At 39.3% G+C, this 16,811-nt stretch overlaps 1 protein-coding gene across 1 annotated transcript in view; it reads left to right on the plus strand.

Annotated features, from left to right (window-relative positions):
- Nucleotides 1-14,054: 14,054 nt before the first annotated feature.
- GABRR3 (gamma-aminobutyric acid type A receptor subunit rho3) overlaps nt 14,055-16,811 on the plus strand; it is a gene marked incomplete at both ends in the record, with an annotated part of 39,678 nt that continues 36,921 nt past the window's right edge. The window contains 1 exon segment of the mRNA XM_082655334.1: nt 14,055-14,128. Within this exon segment, the coding sequence (XP_082511460.1) occupies nt 14,055-14,128 (74 nt within the window).

Here is a 16,811-nt window from a genome sequence, read left to right on the forward strand (position 1 = left end):
TTCATATTCTTTTCCATTATAGTTTATTACAAAATATTGAAGATAGTTCCCTTTACTATATGGTAAGACCTTGTTGTTTATCTATTTTATAAATAGTAGTTTGTACCTGCTAATCCCAAACTCCTAATTTACGCCCCCCCCCCTTTCCCTTTGGTCTGTTTTCTATGTCTGTGAGTCTGTTTCTGTTATGTAAATAAGTTCATTTGTATCACCTTTTTAGATTCCACATATAAGTGATATCATATGATATTTGTCTTTCTCTGGAAAGTTTCTTTTTCCAGTGTTCACCTCTATAGCCTAGCGTTCCCAGAGATAAAACGATGCTGTTCTTATATCTATAAAAGATGCTTTAAAATATGCTCAGTGTTCAATCTTCATGCAAGGTAAATAATTGCGTTTTCCTGAATAAAAGGGAGTTTCTTTTTGCCTGAATCTTGGCATTATATTATTAATCTTTTCATTTAATTTTGCAGTATCATAAGTGCTAATCATTTAGTTTGTGGTTTTCATTTCATAAGGAAGAGAATGCTTAAACAATATTGTGTAGTCTGTGCTGCCATCTCGTGGTTATATTGTATTATTACACTATGATGAAGATTGCATTCCTGTCACCCACTTTCCACTAACGTGGAGTCCCCGCTCCCATCACTGTTGATTCTGTAATTCAGGAATGAAGTGGGAGGGGAATGAAAGAGGGCAGTGGGTTGGAAAGATGCTCTATCGGGGCTCTGGTAATTCTGGGAAACGGAAGAGAAAACACCATTTATGAGTGAGAGCAAGGGTTTTTGGAGGGATAGCAAATGCCTCCTAGTGGCTGCTCTTGACATGGCCATGTTATATTGCATTTCCAATGCACCAAAGGATAGCTAGTGGGAAGCAGCCACATAGCACAGGAAGATCAGCTCGCTGCTTTGTGACCAGCTGGAGGGGTGGGATAGGGAGGGTGGCAGGGAGACGCAAGAGGGAGGGGATAAGGGGTTATATGTATACGTATAGCTGATTCACTTTGTTATACAGCAGCAACTAACACAACAATGTAAAGAAATTATACTTCAATAAGGATGTTAAAAAAAAGAAAAGCAAATGAATTGTGTGCTTACTCTCTCCAGTCTTAGTTTCCCCATATACAAAAAAAGAGAAGGATGTAGGTAATCTAAGTGATCTCCAAAGATCTTTGCATATCAACATTCTATGACTCTACAATTTCCCACTTAGGATATTTTGCCTACTTGGCATCATGCGGACACAGGGGGAAATCTGTGGAGGCTTGGAATTCGTTATTGTTGTTGTCAGATGTTCTTGATCCAATATAAATAAGACCTCCACTTACCTTGTGTGTTCTCTTTGTAAGCAAAATAGCTGCATATCCCAAGATGAATATTGAGGACACAGCCCTGCTAGCCAAGTGTTCCCTTTGGCTCCCTGCCAAAGGAATAGAAACTGGCTGACGTCATCAGAATGGAAGGAGAGTGAACAGGAGGCAATTTACGTGAGGGAGAGCTTCAACCTTTACAAAGCCTCCAGTGACCCTGTGATTATTTTGTTTCCTGGTAGTTACCACTTTCTAATTTTGACAGATGTGGTTTTCCGCTCTTTTCTTGAGAAGCTTACTGGGTTTGCAAAGAAAGCACTAAAGGGATAAGGAGCAGATTCAGCAACAACAGAGACAGATGTCTTACTGTGATTGAATTGAAACCCCAAGACCTTCTGTGAGCCAACTCTTTGTATCCTAGGCCATCGCCTTATTTTTATTTTTATGCAGACTTAAAATTCATAACTAACAAATTTTAAACTGCGTTTACTCCTCCCTTAATGTTAACGTTGATATGGATAGTTGTTCTAGCAAAGATGATTCAATGAAGAGGTCAGATGGATTTGTGTCATTTCTGCAGTGTTTCTACAGTGTGTCATTTCTGCAGGGCACGCTGATATGATTAAGTGATGGTGAGGACGCATATGACCTGCCAGACATTCGTGAAAAACATATGTCCCCCAGAATAGCTCCACTGCCTGCCTGACAGGTGGATGAAATTCTACTTTAGTGCTTCATTCCTTCAGCTCAAAGTATTGTTACAAGAAATACCTGCTTGCTGTCTTGCCTACCCTTCATCAGCTATCAATATTTCATTATGAGCTTAAAAGTTTAGTAGTCATCAAAAGTAGTCATGAGAGGAGCTTCAAGATGGTGGAAGAGTAAGACGCGGAGATCACCTTCCTCCCCACAAATACATCAGAAACACATCTACACGTGGAACAACTCCTACAGAACATCTACTGAACGCTGGCAGAAGACCTCAGACCTCCCAAAAGGCAAGAAACTCCCCATGTACCTGGGTAGGGCAAAAGAAAAAAGAAAACACAGACAAAAGAATAGGGACGGGACCTGCACCAGTGGGAGGGAGCTGTGAAGGAGGAAAGGTTTCCACACACTAGGAAGCCCTTTCGTGGGTGGAGACTGCGGGGGGGCAGAGGGGGGGAGCTTCGGAGCCATGGAGGAGAGCACAGCAACAGGGGTGCGGAGGGCAAAGCAGGGAGATTCCCGCACAGAGGATCGGTGCTGACCAGCACTCACCAGCCCGAGAGGCTTGTCTGCTCACCCGCCAGGGCGTGCGGGGGCTGGGAGCTGAGGCTCGGGCTTCGGAGGTCGGAGCGCAGGGAGAGGACTGGGGTTGGCGGCGTGAACACAGCCTGAAGGGGTTAGTGCACCACGGCTAGCCGGGAGGGAGTCCGGGGAAAAGATCTGGAATTGCCTAAGAGGCAAGAGACTTTTTCTAGCCTCTTTGTTTCACGGTGCACGAGGAGAGGGGATTAAGAGTGCCACCTAATCAAGCTCCAGAGATGGGCGCGAGCCGTGGCTATCATTGCGGACCCCAGAGACGGACATGAGACTCCATGGCTGCTGCTGCCGCCACCCAGAATCCTGTGTGCGAGCACAGGTCACTATCTGCATCTCCCCTCCTGGGAGCCTGTGCAGCCCGCCACTGCCAGGGTCCCGTGATCCAGGGACAATTTCCCCGGGAGAACGCACAGCACGCCTCAGGCTGTAGCAACGTCACGCCGGCCTCTGCCACTGCAGGCTCGCCCCGCACTCTGTACCCCTCCCTCCTCCCAGCCTGAGTGAGCCAGAACCCCCGAGTCAGCTTCTCCTTTAACCCCATCCTGTCTGAGTGAGGAACAGATGCCCTCAGGCGACCTACATGCACAGGTGGGGCCAAATCCAAAGCTGAACCCCGGGAGCTGTGCGAACAAACAAGAGAAAGGAAAATCTCTCCCAGCAGCCTCAGGAGCAGCGGATTAAATCTCCACAATCAACTTGATGTACCCCGCATCTGTGGAATACCTGAATAGACAACAAATCATCCTAAAATGAGGTGGTGGACTTTGGGAGCAACGATATATACATATTTTTTTCTCTTTTCTCTTTTTCTGAGTGTGTATGTGTATGCTTCTGTGTGTGATTTGTCTGTATAGCTTTGCTTTTACCATTTGCCCTAGGGTTCTGTCTGTCCATTTTTTGTTTGTTTGTTTGTTTTAGTATAGATTTTAGCACTTGTTATCATTGGTGGATTTCCTTTTTGGTGTGTTTGCTCCCTTCTTTCTTTTTTTGTTATTTAAATTTCTTTAATTTTCAATAATTATTTTTTATTTTAATAATTTATTTTCTTTTTTTCTTTCTTTCTTTCTTTTTTTTCTCCCTTTTATTCTGAGCCGTGTGGATGTCAGGGTCTTGGTGCTCCAGCCAGGAATCAGGCCTGTGCCTCTGAGGTGGGAGAGCCAAGTTCATGACATTGGTCCACCAGAGACCTCCCAGCTCCATGTAATATCAAACGGTGAAAGCTCTCCCAGAGATCTCCATCTCACCGCCAAGACCCAGCTCCATTCAACGACCAGCAAGCTACAGTGCTGGACACCCTATGCCAAACAACTAGCAAGACAGGAACACAACGCCACCCATTAGCAGAGAGGCTGCCTAAAATCACAATAAGGCCACAGACACCCCAAAACACACCACCAGATGTGGACCTGCCCACCAGAAAGACTTATCCACCAGAACACAGGCACTGGTGGATCCACTTATCCACTTATCCACAGCCTCATCCACCAGAACACAGGCACTAGTCCCCTCCACCAGGAAGCCTACACAACACACTGAACCAACCTTAGCCACTGGGGGCAGACACCAAAAACAATGTGAACTATGAGCCTGCAACCTGAGAAAAGGAGACCCCAAACACAGTAAGTTAAGCAAAATGAGAAGACAGAAAAACACACAGCAGATGAAAGAGCAAGATAAAAACCCACGAGACCTAACTAATGAAGAGGAAATAGGCAGTCTACCTGAAAAAGAACTCAGAGTAATGATAGTCAAGATGATCCAAAATCTTGGAAATACAATGGAGAAAATACAAGAAACGTTTTACAAGGACTTAGAAGAACTAAACAGCAAACAAACAATGATGAACAACGCAATAAATGAAATTAAAAATTCTCTAGAAGGAATTAATAGCAGAATAAGAGAGGCAGAAGAACGGAGAAGTAATCTGGAAGATAAAATAGTGGAAACAACTACTACAGAGCAGAATAAAGAAAAAAGAATGAAAAGAATTGAGGACAGCCTCAGATTCCTCTGGGACAACATTTGAATTATAGGGCTCCCAGAAGAGGAAGAGAAAAACAAAGTGACTAAGAAAATATTTGAAGAGATAATAGTAGAAAACTTCCCTAATGTGGGAAAGGAAATAGTTAATCAAGTCCAGGAAATGCAGAGAGTCCCATACAGGATAAATCCAAGGAGAAACACACCAAGACACATATTAATCAAACTATCAAAAATTAGATACAAAGAAAAAATATTAAAAGCAACAAAGGAAAAGCAACAAATAACATACAAGGGAATCCCCATAAGGTTAACAGCTGATCTTTCAGCAGAAACTCTGCAAGCCAGAAGGGAGTGGCAGGACATATTTAAAGTGATGAAAGGGAAAATACTACAACCAAGATTACTTTACACAGCAAGGATCTAATTCAGATTTGATGGAGAAATTAAAACCTTTACAGACAAGCAAAAGCTAAGAGAATTTAGCACCACCAAACCAGCTTTACAACAAATGCGAAAGGAACTTCTCCAGGCAGGAAACACAAGAGACGGAAAAGACCTACAAAAACAAACACAAAACAATTAAGAAAATGGTAATAGGAACATACATATCAATAATTACCTTAAAAGTAAATGGATTAAATGCTCCAAACAAAAAACAGAGACTGGCTGAATGGATACAAAAAAAAGACCCATATATATGCTGTCTACAAGATAACCACTTCAGACCTAAGGACACATACAGACTGAAAGTGAGGGGATGGAAAAAGATATTCCATGCAAATGGAAACCAAAAGAAAGCTGGAGTAGCAATTCTCATATCAGACAAAACAGACTTTAAAACAAAGACTATTACAAGAAACAAAGAAGGACACTACATAATGATCAAGGGATAAATCCAAGAAGAAGATACAATAATTGTAAATATTTATGCATTCAACATAGGAGCACCTCAATACATAAGGCAAATACTAACAGCCATAAAATGGGAAATCAACAGTAACACAATCATAGTAGGGGACGTTAACACTCCACTTTCACCAATGGACAGATCAACCAAAATGAAAATCGATAAGGAAACACAAGCTTTAAATGATACATTAAACAATATGGACTTAATTGATATTTATGGGATATTCCATCCAAAAACAACAGGATATACTTTCTTCTCAAGTGCTCATAGAACATTTTCCAGGATAGGTCATATCTTGGGTCACAAATCAAGCCTTGCTAAATTTAAGAAAATTGAAGTCATATCAAGTATCTTTTCCGACCACAACTCTATGAGACTAGATATCAATTACTGGAAAAAATCAGTAATAAGTACAAACACATGGAGGCTAAACAATACACTACTTAAGAGCCAAGAGATCACTGAAGAAATCAAAAAGGAAATCAAAAAATACCTAGAAACAAATGACAATGAAAACACAATGACCCAAAACCTATGGGATGCAGCAAAAGTGGTTCTAAGAGGAAAGTTTATAGCAATACAATCCTACCTTAAGAAACAAGTAACATCTCAAATAAACAACCTAACCTTACACCTAAAGTAATTAGAGAAAGAAGAACAAAAAAACCCCCCAAAGTTGGCAGAAGGAAAGAAATCATAAAGATCAGATCAGAAATAAATGAAAAAGAAATGAAGGAAACTATAGCAAAGATCAATAAAACTAAAAGCTGGTTCTTTGAGAAGATAAACAAAATTGATAAACCATTAGTGAGAATCATCAAGAAAAAAAAGGAGAAGATTCAAATCAATAGAATTAGAAATGAAAAAGGAGAAGTAACAACTGACACTGCAGAAATACAAAGGATCATGAGAGATTACTACAAGCAACTCTATGCCAATAAAATGGACAACCTGGAAGAAATGGACAAATTCTTAGATAAGCACAACCTTCTTAGACTCAACCAGGAAGAAATAGAAAATATGAACAGACCAATCACAAGCACTGAAATTGAAACTGTGATTAAAAATCTTCCAACAAACAAAAGCCCAGGATGAGATGGCTTCACAAGCGAATTCTATCAAACATTTAGAGAAGAGCTAACATCTATCCTTCTCAAACTCTTGCAAAATATAGCAGAAGGAGGAACACTCCCAAATGCATCCTATGAGGCCACCATCACCCTGATACCAAAACCAGACAAAGATGTCACAAAGAAAGAAAACTACAGGCCAATATCACTGATGAACATAGATGCAAAAATCCTCAACAAAATACTAGCAAACTGAATCCAGGACCTTATTAAAAGGGTCATTCACCATGATCAAATGGGGTTTATCCCAGGAATGCAAGGATTCTTCAATATATGCAAATCAATCAATATGATAAACCATATTAACAAATTGCAGATTAAAAACCATATGATCATCTCAATAGATGCAGAAAAACTTTTGACCAAATTCAACACCCATTTATGATAAAAACCCTCCAGAAAGTAGGCATTGAGGGAACTCACCTCAACATAATAAAAGCCATATAAGACAAATCCACAGCCAACATCGTCCTCAATGGTGAAAAACTGAGACTATTTCCACTAAGATCAGGAACAAGACAAGCTTGTCCACTCTCACCACTATTATTCAACATAGTTTTGGAAGTTTTAGCCACAGCAATCAGAGAAGAAAAGGAAATAAAAGGAAACCAAATTGGAAAATAAGAAGTAAAGCTGTCACTGTTTGTAGATGACATGATCTTATACATAGAGAATCCTAAAGATGCTACCAGAAAACTACTAGAGCTAATCAATGAATTTGGTAAAGTAGCAGGATGCAAAATTAATGCACAGAAATCTCTTGCATTCCTATACACTAATGATGAAAAATCTGAAAGAGAAATTCAGGAAACACTCCCATTTACCATTGCAACAAAAAGAATAAAATACCTAGGAATAAACCTACCTAAGGAGACAAAAGACCTGTATCCAGAAAACTATAAGACCCTGATGAAAGAAATTAAAGATGATAGAAACAGATGGAGAGATATACCATGTTCTTGGATTGGAAGAATCAACATTGTGAAAATGACTCTACTACCCAAAGCAATCTACAAATTCAATGCAATCCCTATCAAACTACCACTGGCATTTTTCACAGAACTAGAACAAAAAATTTCACAATTTGTATGGAAACTCAAAAAACCCCGAATAGCCAAAGCAATCTTGGGAAAGAAAAACAGAGCTGGAGGAATCAGCTCCTGGACTTCAGACCATTCTACAAAGGTACAGTAATCAAGACAGTATGGTACTGGCACAAAAACAGAAATGTAGATCAAGGGAACAAGATAGAAAGCCCAAAGATAAACCCACACACATACGGTCACCTTATTTTTGATTAAGGAGGCAAGAATATACAATGGAGAAAAGACAGCCTCTTCAATAAGTGGTGCTAGGAAAACTGGACAGCTACATGTAAAACAATGAAATTAGAACACTCCCTAACACCATACACAAAAATAAACTCAAAATGGATTAAAGACCTAAATGTAAGGCCCGCCACTATAAAACTCTTAGGAGAAAACATCGGCAGAACACTCTATGACATAAATCACAGCAAGATCCTTTTTGACCCACCTCCCAGAGTAATGGAAATAAAAACAAAAATAAACAAATGGGACCTAATGAAATTTAAAAGCTTTTGCATAGTAAAGGAAAACATAAACAAGACAAAAAGACACCCCTCAGAATGGGAGAAAATATTTGAAAATGAAGCAACTGACAAAGAATTAATCTGCAAAATTTACAAGCAGCTCATGCAGCTCAATATCAAAAAACAAACAACCCAATCCAAAAATGGGCAGAAGACCTAAATAGACATTTCTCCAAAGAAGATATACACATTGCCAACAAACACATGAAAGAATGCTCAACATCATTAATCATTAAAGAAATACAGATCTAAGCTACATTGAGGTATCATCTCACACCAATCAGAATGGCCATCATCAAAAAATCTAAAAGCAATAAATGCTGGAGAGGGTGTGGAGAAAAGGGAACCCTCTTGCACTGTTAGTGGGAATGTAAATTGATACAGCCACTATGGAGAACAGGATGGAGGTTCCTTAAAGAACTGAAAATAGAACTACCATCCGACCCAGCAATCCCACTACTGGGCATATACCCTGAGAAAACCATAATTCAAAAAGACATGTACCACAATGTTCATTGCAGCTCTATTTACAATAGCCAGGACATGGAAACCACTTAATTGTCCATCAACAGATGAATGGATAAAGAAGTTGTGGCACGTATATACAAATGGAATATTACTCAGCCATAATAAGAAACGAAATTGAGTTATTTGTAATGAGGTGGATGGACCTAGAGTCTGTCATTACAGAGTGAAGTAACTCAGAAAGAGAAAAAAAAATATGTTAACAGACATATATGGAATCAAAAAAAGAAAAAAGTCATGAAGAGCCTAGGCGCAGGACAGGAATAAAGATGCAGACCTACTAGAGAATGGACTTGAGGACATGGGGAGAGGGAAGAGTAAGCTGGGACAAAGTGAGAGAGTGGCATGGACATATATACACTACCAAATGTAAAACCGATATCTAGTGGGAAGCAGCCGCATAGCACAGGGGGATCAGCTCGGTGCTTTGTGACCACCTAGAGGGGTGGGTTAGAGAGAGTGGGAGGGAGATGCAAGAGGGAAGAGATATAGGGATATATGTATATGTATAGCTGGTTCACTTTGGTATAAAGCAGAAAGTAACACACCATTGTAAAGCAATTATACTCCAATAAAGATGTTAAAAAGAAAAAAGTAGTCATGAGATGCTAGGACATAGAATTTTGATACGGAGGATTTGTAAAGCACAGATTAACTGATAAATCAGAATTTCCCAAACTGGGTGCTCTGGAAGAGCACTTTTTTTGAGGAATATTAGTAAGTCTGGTGGATTTTTTTTTTTTTTATGGAGATCTGAGGTCAACCTAGCTTGGGAAACACACAATTCAGCAGAACTAAACAGGATTTTTTCTGATGCTTTTAATGTAACAAATATTTATTAAACACTGATTATATGCCAAAAATGGTTACAAGTGTTTAGGATACCCCAGGGAACAAAACAGATAAAGAATGCTTCCTTGTAAAGCTTACATTCTAGCATGATTAGACAGAGAATGAATAATAACTATAATAAGTAAATTGTATAAAACATGCTAAGTGGAGTATATGGTAGATTGGTAACACGTGTTTGAAGGAAAGGGAGCATACTGCATTTTTTAAAGGGGGGTTAGGGTATACTTCATTGAATAAACGATATTTGAGCAAAGATTTAAATTTGTTAAAGGAGTTAGTCATATAGATCCTTGGGTGGGTCACAATCTATATGATGGGTGGGTCAGGCAAGTGTGACAATCTGTGCAAAGACTCTGCTGTGGGAGTGTGTTTGGTGTGTTCCAGGAACCACAGAGGCCAGTATTTCTACAGCCAGTGGTGGGGGAGGGAACAGTGGAGAAGGCAAGGAAGAGGAGGGAACTGTAGATTAGGTAAGGCTTTCCTAGCCTTTGTAAAGACTTTTCAAATTGAAGAAAAGGAGAAGCCATTGCAGAGTTTTGAAGAGAGGAGTTACTTGACCTGACTTATATTTTTAAAGGATCGCTGGTGGCTGTGTTGAGCATTAACTGAAACAAGGCAAGGAAACAAGCAAGGAGACAGGCCACCACCGCAATAATTCAAGCAACAGATGATGATGACTAAAAGGCCAGGGTAGTAGCTGAGATGCTGGTGAGAAGCACTTGGATCCTGGTTGTATTTTTAAGGTGGACTGGACAAGGAATGTCAGAGACAGGAGTCAAGAACGGACAGTGTTGTTATCAGTTGAGATAGAGAAGGCTGTTGGTGGGCTGGGGGGAGTGATATTAACAAACGTACTTTTGGACATGTTGAGCTTGAGATACTTATCAGACATCCAAGTAAGCAGGCAGTTGGATATGCGTCTTAGTCTGTTTGGGCCGCTATCACACTATACCACACACTGGGCAGTTTATAAACAACAGAAATTTATTTCTCACAGTTCATGTCCAAGATCAGGGTGACAGTTTGGTCAGATGAGGGCTGTGTTCCAGGTTGCAGACTTCTTGTTTTATCCTCACATGGTGGAATGGGTGAGAGATCTTTCTGGAGCCTCTTTTATGAGACCATTCATCCCATTTTTGAGGGCTTCATCCTAATCACCTCCCAAAGCCTCCACCTACTAAAACCATCACCTTTGAGGGTTAAGATTTCAGCATTTGTATTTGGGGGACACAAATATTGAGACCATAGGAATATGAGATGGAATTCTGCGAGAAAAGCCTGGACTGATTATATAATTTGGGAGTGTATGTACGGTTCTTAAAGCCTTGAGACTGGCTGAGATCACAAAATGAGTGAGTTGGTAGGAAAGAAGAGTACTAAAGTACTGTAGTGCCAAGCATAGGGCCATTTGAGTACTGCGAAATCTGTTAGAGGAAGGGAGATAAGATAATAGAACCGAGCAGGAATGAGGAAGATGTAAGAGGAAAACAGGCAAGTCCAGTATCCCAGAGGGCAGGTAAAGAAAATATTTCAAGTAGGGAGAGCTCAAGTGTGTCACTGTTGCCAGCAGATCTAGTAAGATAAGCACTGAGGCTAGACCATTGAACTCACATCCTCCCCATTGCTGAAGGAGGAGAGCATTTTCACTGAACCGTGTGATGTGAACTGTGAATCCCCAACCTAGACTGGGGACTCACAGTTGGCAAATTATGCCCCGTGGGCTGTATCCATCCCACCAAATGGTTTTTACAGTGTTTAATCGGGGGAGAAAAGAGAAGAAGATTTCATGATACATGAAAACTCTATGAAATTCAAATGTCAACAAACAAATTTTATTGGTAAACAGCCACACAAAAAATTTTTTTTTGTATAGTGTTTCCCAGACTCACTTGGCACAGAACGTTTTTTCACAAAACATCTCCAGTGTAGCCAAGAACTACTTTGGGAAATGTTGGTGTAGATCCTGGTACTTAATGAAGAGAACAGGCCCAGGTAGCAGAGAGTGCTCGGGTCAAGTGTCAGGGCCCTGGATCTCATGAGATCACTAGGGTAGAAAACAAACTTTGACCATGGTGGCATCCTCCAGAAGTAGCTTAAGACCAGCAACTTTCCTCACATTTCTTCTATTGACTGGTTCTTTGCAGAAGAGGAAAGCTTACTGGCCCAGAAAGACATGGAAAAAAAATGCTCAAATTTCTCTAGCCATTAGGGACATTAAACTTAAAACTACAACATTGATTGGATTGGGTAACATTTAAAAGCCTGATAATATTAATGTTAAAAAAAATTTTAAGCAATGAGGGCTCTCATTCACTTCTAATGGGGCTGTAAATTGGTACAGTCATGTTTAGGACCATTATGGTAGTCTCCTATAAATTTGAAGATGTGAAAATTGTTCGGCCTAGAAGTTTTACTCCTAGGTACTTACCCTAGAGAAACTGTTATGTATGAGAGCAAGAAAATATTGACAAAAATTCACTGCAGGTTTGCTTATAATAGATTGTTTATCATTGAAAAATAAGAAATAATGCCCATCAGCAAAAGAATAAATAAAATGTTAGTTATCTACACGGTGAGATACTATATGGCACTCAAAAATTAACTAGGACTGCAACTATCAACACAATAAATCTAAGCATAATGTGGAGAGGAAAAGTATGTTGCAGAGGTAAAAGTATAATTTAACACCATTTTTATTAAACTTTCTGAAATATGCAAAAAATCTGTACATAATATACATAATAGTATAACTATATACAATGATAAACACTAAATAGGGGATCAAGAGAGAGGTATTTATTACATCATTCTGTATATTTGTAATATTTTAATATTTGTAATATTTTATATTAAACACATATTTTAAAGAGGAAAGACATGCCAAAGAAACATAGGAGGAGATGCATGGGCCAAGAGAAGAGATAACCCAAATCAAAATAAATTAACACCATCAAGCAATAGCACAGGATATGAGGTGTCAAGGAGACAAGTCAATTCGAGAAAATTTAAGAATTCCTTCACAGTATATCCCTGGGAAGAAAACAGCATTCTTCTTAAGTCCTAGTAAACAGGTCAGCTGTCACTGGATTGCTCACCCTGTGCTTTTTCAGTTGGAGAAACTGAATTTCACTAACCTGCCCATTCACTGGTACTTTGCATACATGGAGGGAGTATTTCTACTCGATGTGTGCAAAGTACCTTTAGGAGCTGATGTGGCCATAATTTAATTCCTTACCCACTGCCCAAGACTAATTTCTTTTTTTATTTATCTGGCTGCTCACCCCATTAAACCTTAAATTGAACTACTTTTTATATCAATGGAATAAACCATCATCTTAAAATATGGTTATTTATTTGATAAAATAGTAATTTAAGTTTGTTTGTATTCTGGCAATCTGTACGCATTTGGAGAGGGGAAGATTCCTTTCTGGATTAAAAAAACAGCCATGAGATAAAGGAAAGGATCTTTAAAACTATAACTAAAATTAAACTAATCATCTTTATTCTCATTAAGCATATTATTTTGCTGAGTCATTAAATATATTCAAATGATATTGTGTTGGATTAAGGGGACTTAATGCCTAATCTCACTTCTTTGTCTGCGGAGGACTGCAGCTGGGAGTTTATTGAGTAGGGGATCGAGCATCCCACTAAGAACCTTCCCTGGAAAGAGGGACTAAAGGATGGAAACAAAATGAAAAAATCTGCTTTGTTTTTCTTAAATTGCTGGTGATCGGGACAGATGTTTGCCTGTAAATGATGTCAATCCATTTAACCTACTAAAACAAAAGACACAGCATTGAAAACAATGTCTCTCTTTTTTCCTTGATACCTTTTTACCTGGCACTCTAATTACTTTTTTTTTTTTTTTTTAGTGACTCACTCCTGCCACCTCATCTCACATTTGCTCTTCCCACCCTTTTCTCACTAGATTTTGATTGCTGATGTCTGATTTACATTATCTCAATTCTTTTTTTTTTTTTTAGAAGATGTTGGGGGTAGGAGTTTATTAATTAATTAATTTATTTTTGCTGTGTTGGGTCTTCGTTTCTGTGCGAGGCCTTTCTCTAGTGGCAAGCGGGGGCCCCTCTTCATTGCGGTGCACGGGCCTCTTACTATCGCGGCCTCTCGTTGCGGAGCACAGGCTCCAGACGCGCAGGCTCAGTAGTTGTGGCTCACGGGACTAGTTGCCCCGCGGCATGTGGGATCCTCCCAGACCAGGGCTCGAACCAGTGTCCCCTGCATCGGCAGGCAGACCCTCAACCACTGCGCCACCAGGGAAGCCCCTCTAATTACTTTTTAAAAGACACGTGAAGAAGCAATATTGGTAACAGCGTTGGTTGCATCCATCTACATTCCTTTCTTTCGGCAGAGGTGATCCCGGCTTCCCAGTTGATCTTCTTCACCTGCATCTGGATCGCACTGATGTCAAATGCTTGTGCTGCTGGTGAAATCAAGAAGCCCCACCAGCGCTGCTTCTCTTTAGTGAAGCCGACCCGGTAAGATATCCATAGTGTAGTCCCAGTTTCTCTCACCACCTGCCTCAGAACTATATCTTTAATGGTAGCACGTATTTGTGGCAGTGATTGTCTCTAGAGATAGCATTCAACCATCAAAATAAATCACCCCTAATTAGCATAGAAAGAGAAGAATCTGGGGTTTCTGCTGGCATTTGCTTGCTTATTTTTGGAGAAAACAGTTAAAGGGCTCATGTATGAATCTTCTTTCAAGGATTGTATTTCTCCAATGAGTAATGCATTTATTATCAATAACAACATGAGTTTAATGTTCTTTCAAAATTTTTTGAGTAGAAATTAGTCTAAGCACCAATTTCTAATGTCAAGTACTTGCAGAGTGTATAGTTCTGTATATCGATGAGACAGTACTGAAAGACATTAAAGCCATTTGTTGTTTTTTAAAATTCATTTTCCATTTTGAAAATCATCTTTGAAATATCATCCTGAATGTCAATACATCATCATTATTATCTTATCAATAATCAGAGTATGTTTGGACCTGCTAGTGAAGCGGCATAGCTCTCTACTAGAATGACCAGTTCATCCTGATTTGCCTGGGGTTCCATGGTTTTTAGCACTAGAAGTCCCAGGAACCCCCTCAGTCGCAGACAAACTAGAACGATTAGTTACCCTACTACCCTTTAATAACCAAGAAATGACCTCCTGTTGTAGGGAAAGTCTTTCCTTTTCACCAAGCACAAGATTCCCAAAAAGACCCAGTAGGAGAAATTGAGGAATAAAGGTGAGTGATATCACCCAGCCAACCTTAGCGATCAGTGAGGTAACTTTTGTTTCAGCCAGATTGCCCTCACATCTTGGATATTTATGAAGCACTCACTATAACATCAGGAAAGAACATAAAAATTTAATAAATCCTTCTGAAGCCTCGGGTTTAATGACCAAAACCAAAAGAGGTATGGGGGGAGGGGAGGAGAGGTCACTAGATACCTAATTCCTGCTCTGCTCTTAAAAATCAAGGACCACCTCCCACACTTCCCTTCCAGGCTTCTGCTCCCACACGCAGATCTGAGATGCTATGAAATCTTGCCCAGTTTGAACACTTTGAGTCTTCTTCAAGGCAATTGGGCAAGCAATATTTGGAAAATGTGGGGCTATACAACCAAACTGTATGTTTTTTCAGGTTGCTTATAACATCTAGTATATTTTAGTAGTATATTTTATCTAATATTGAAACAAATAGAGACTGCTTAAAATATCATCTACAACTCAAACAATAGGAAGTTTGTCCAGTTTGTTTGGTGGATGTGCAGATAAGAAGGGAGATGGTCATAGGAACTCATCAATCTCACCAGCACACTCTCGGTGGAAGAGTTGCTGCAGAAAAACCTACCATGTGTATTTTTTAAGTGTCATTTAAGGGACAAGAGGAGAACATCTGTTCTTTGTGGTGGGGTGGGAATTTCTCTCTTATGATAGGTGTCTCATTTTTAGAATCTATTTAAATGAAGAGATAACCCCGGGCTTCCTACTCCCTGGGGCCAAGCATGTTTGTTTTCACTTCTCTATAACCTAAGTGAGGTACCCCTTTCAGCAATAAGCTACAACATGATTCATTAAAATTTATATCTGCTTCTTTTGTTCTTCAAAGAAAAATCCTCTAGGACACTAGGGATTGCGTAAAACATAGACCCTAGTTCAGAAGCAGCCACTTAGGATGAGAGTCAGGCATTTTCCCCAGTGAAGAGAATAATTCAGCCAGCCTGTTTCTGAGCTGTCGCTCAGCACTCTCTCATGAAGATTTTAAGGCATTTTGACAAAAATACTGAAATTACTGTATAGGATAGTTTCTAGAGTAAAGAGCCGAGGATACATTAGACCTTAATATATGAATAAATGCTGTGAGGTTCTTTGCCGTACACACAATCTGATTATCGGTAATTAAATAAGTAAGTAATGAATGAATGAACAATCCACTCTGTCATAATGCAAGAGAACTAATAGAATGAACATGGAAGAAAGGCCTGATCTCTCTTTGAAAATTAGGAAGTATATCTTTATATATTAACTCACATTTATGTACATTATTTTGAGCCAGTTTTCCTACAATCAGGCCCTTAAATCCTTTCCTATTATCCTTTTTCATTCAGAATATAATCTTACTTTTTGCCCAAAGATTCCCTTTTTTATCTAAGTATTTTAAAAATCTTTCATCCAAACATTTCCTTTATTTCTTAAAGACAAAATGGGGGAGAGGAGGAGTTGGTGAATAAATTAAGTATGGCAGGGGAAAATGTTCCTGTTTTGCCTAGGGGAGAGATTTGGCTCTCAAGGGATGCAAAGGGGATTAGGCATCTAGACTCACTGAGTATTTATTCATTCTTTCAACAATCGTACTGAGTGCCTTTTTTATGACAAGTACTGGGTTGAGAGTTAAGAACAACACACTGTCTCTGGCTTTAAGAATAATCAGCAGAGTGCCAATGTCTGTGCAAAATGGCTTGCAAGAGCCAATTGTTAAATTTTAAGGCTGTTAAATATAAGCATTATTAAAAATTAAATTATATAAATATACAATTAAATAAATTATTTTTAAAACGAAGGTAATAAATACTTAAAACTCACCACTTCCTAACTACTTTACTACATGTCGCTATTGTTCTCCATTATTTATATCTATTTATGTCTGGTAGAAATACTACGCTAT

The sequence above is a fragment of the Grampus griseus genome, assembly GCF_964374135.1.
Source record: "Grampus griseus genome assembly, chromosome: 5".
Taxonomy (NCBI): domain Eukaryota; kingdom Metazoa; phylum Chordata; class Mammalia; order Artiodactyla; family Delphinidae; genus Grampus; species Grampus griseus.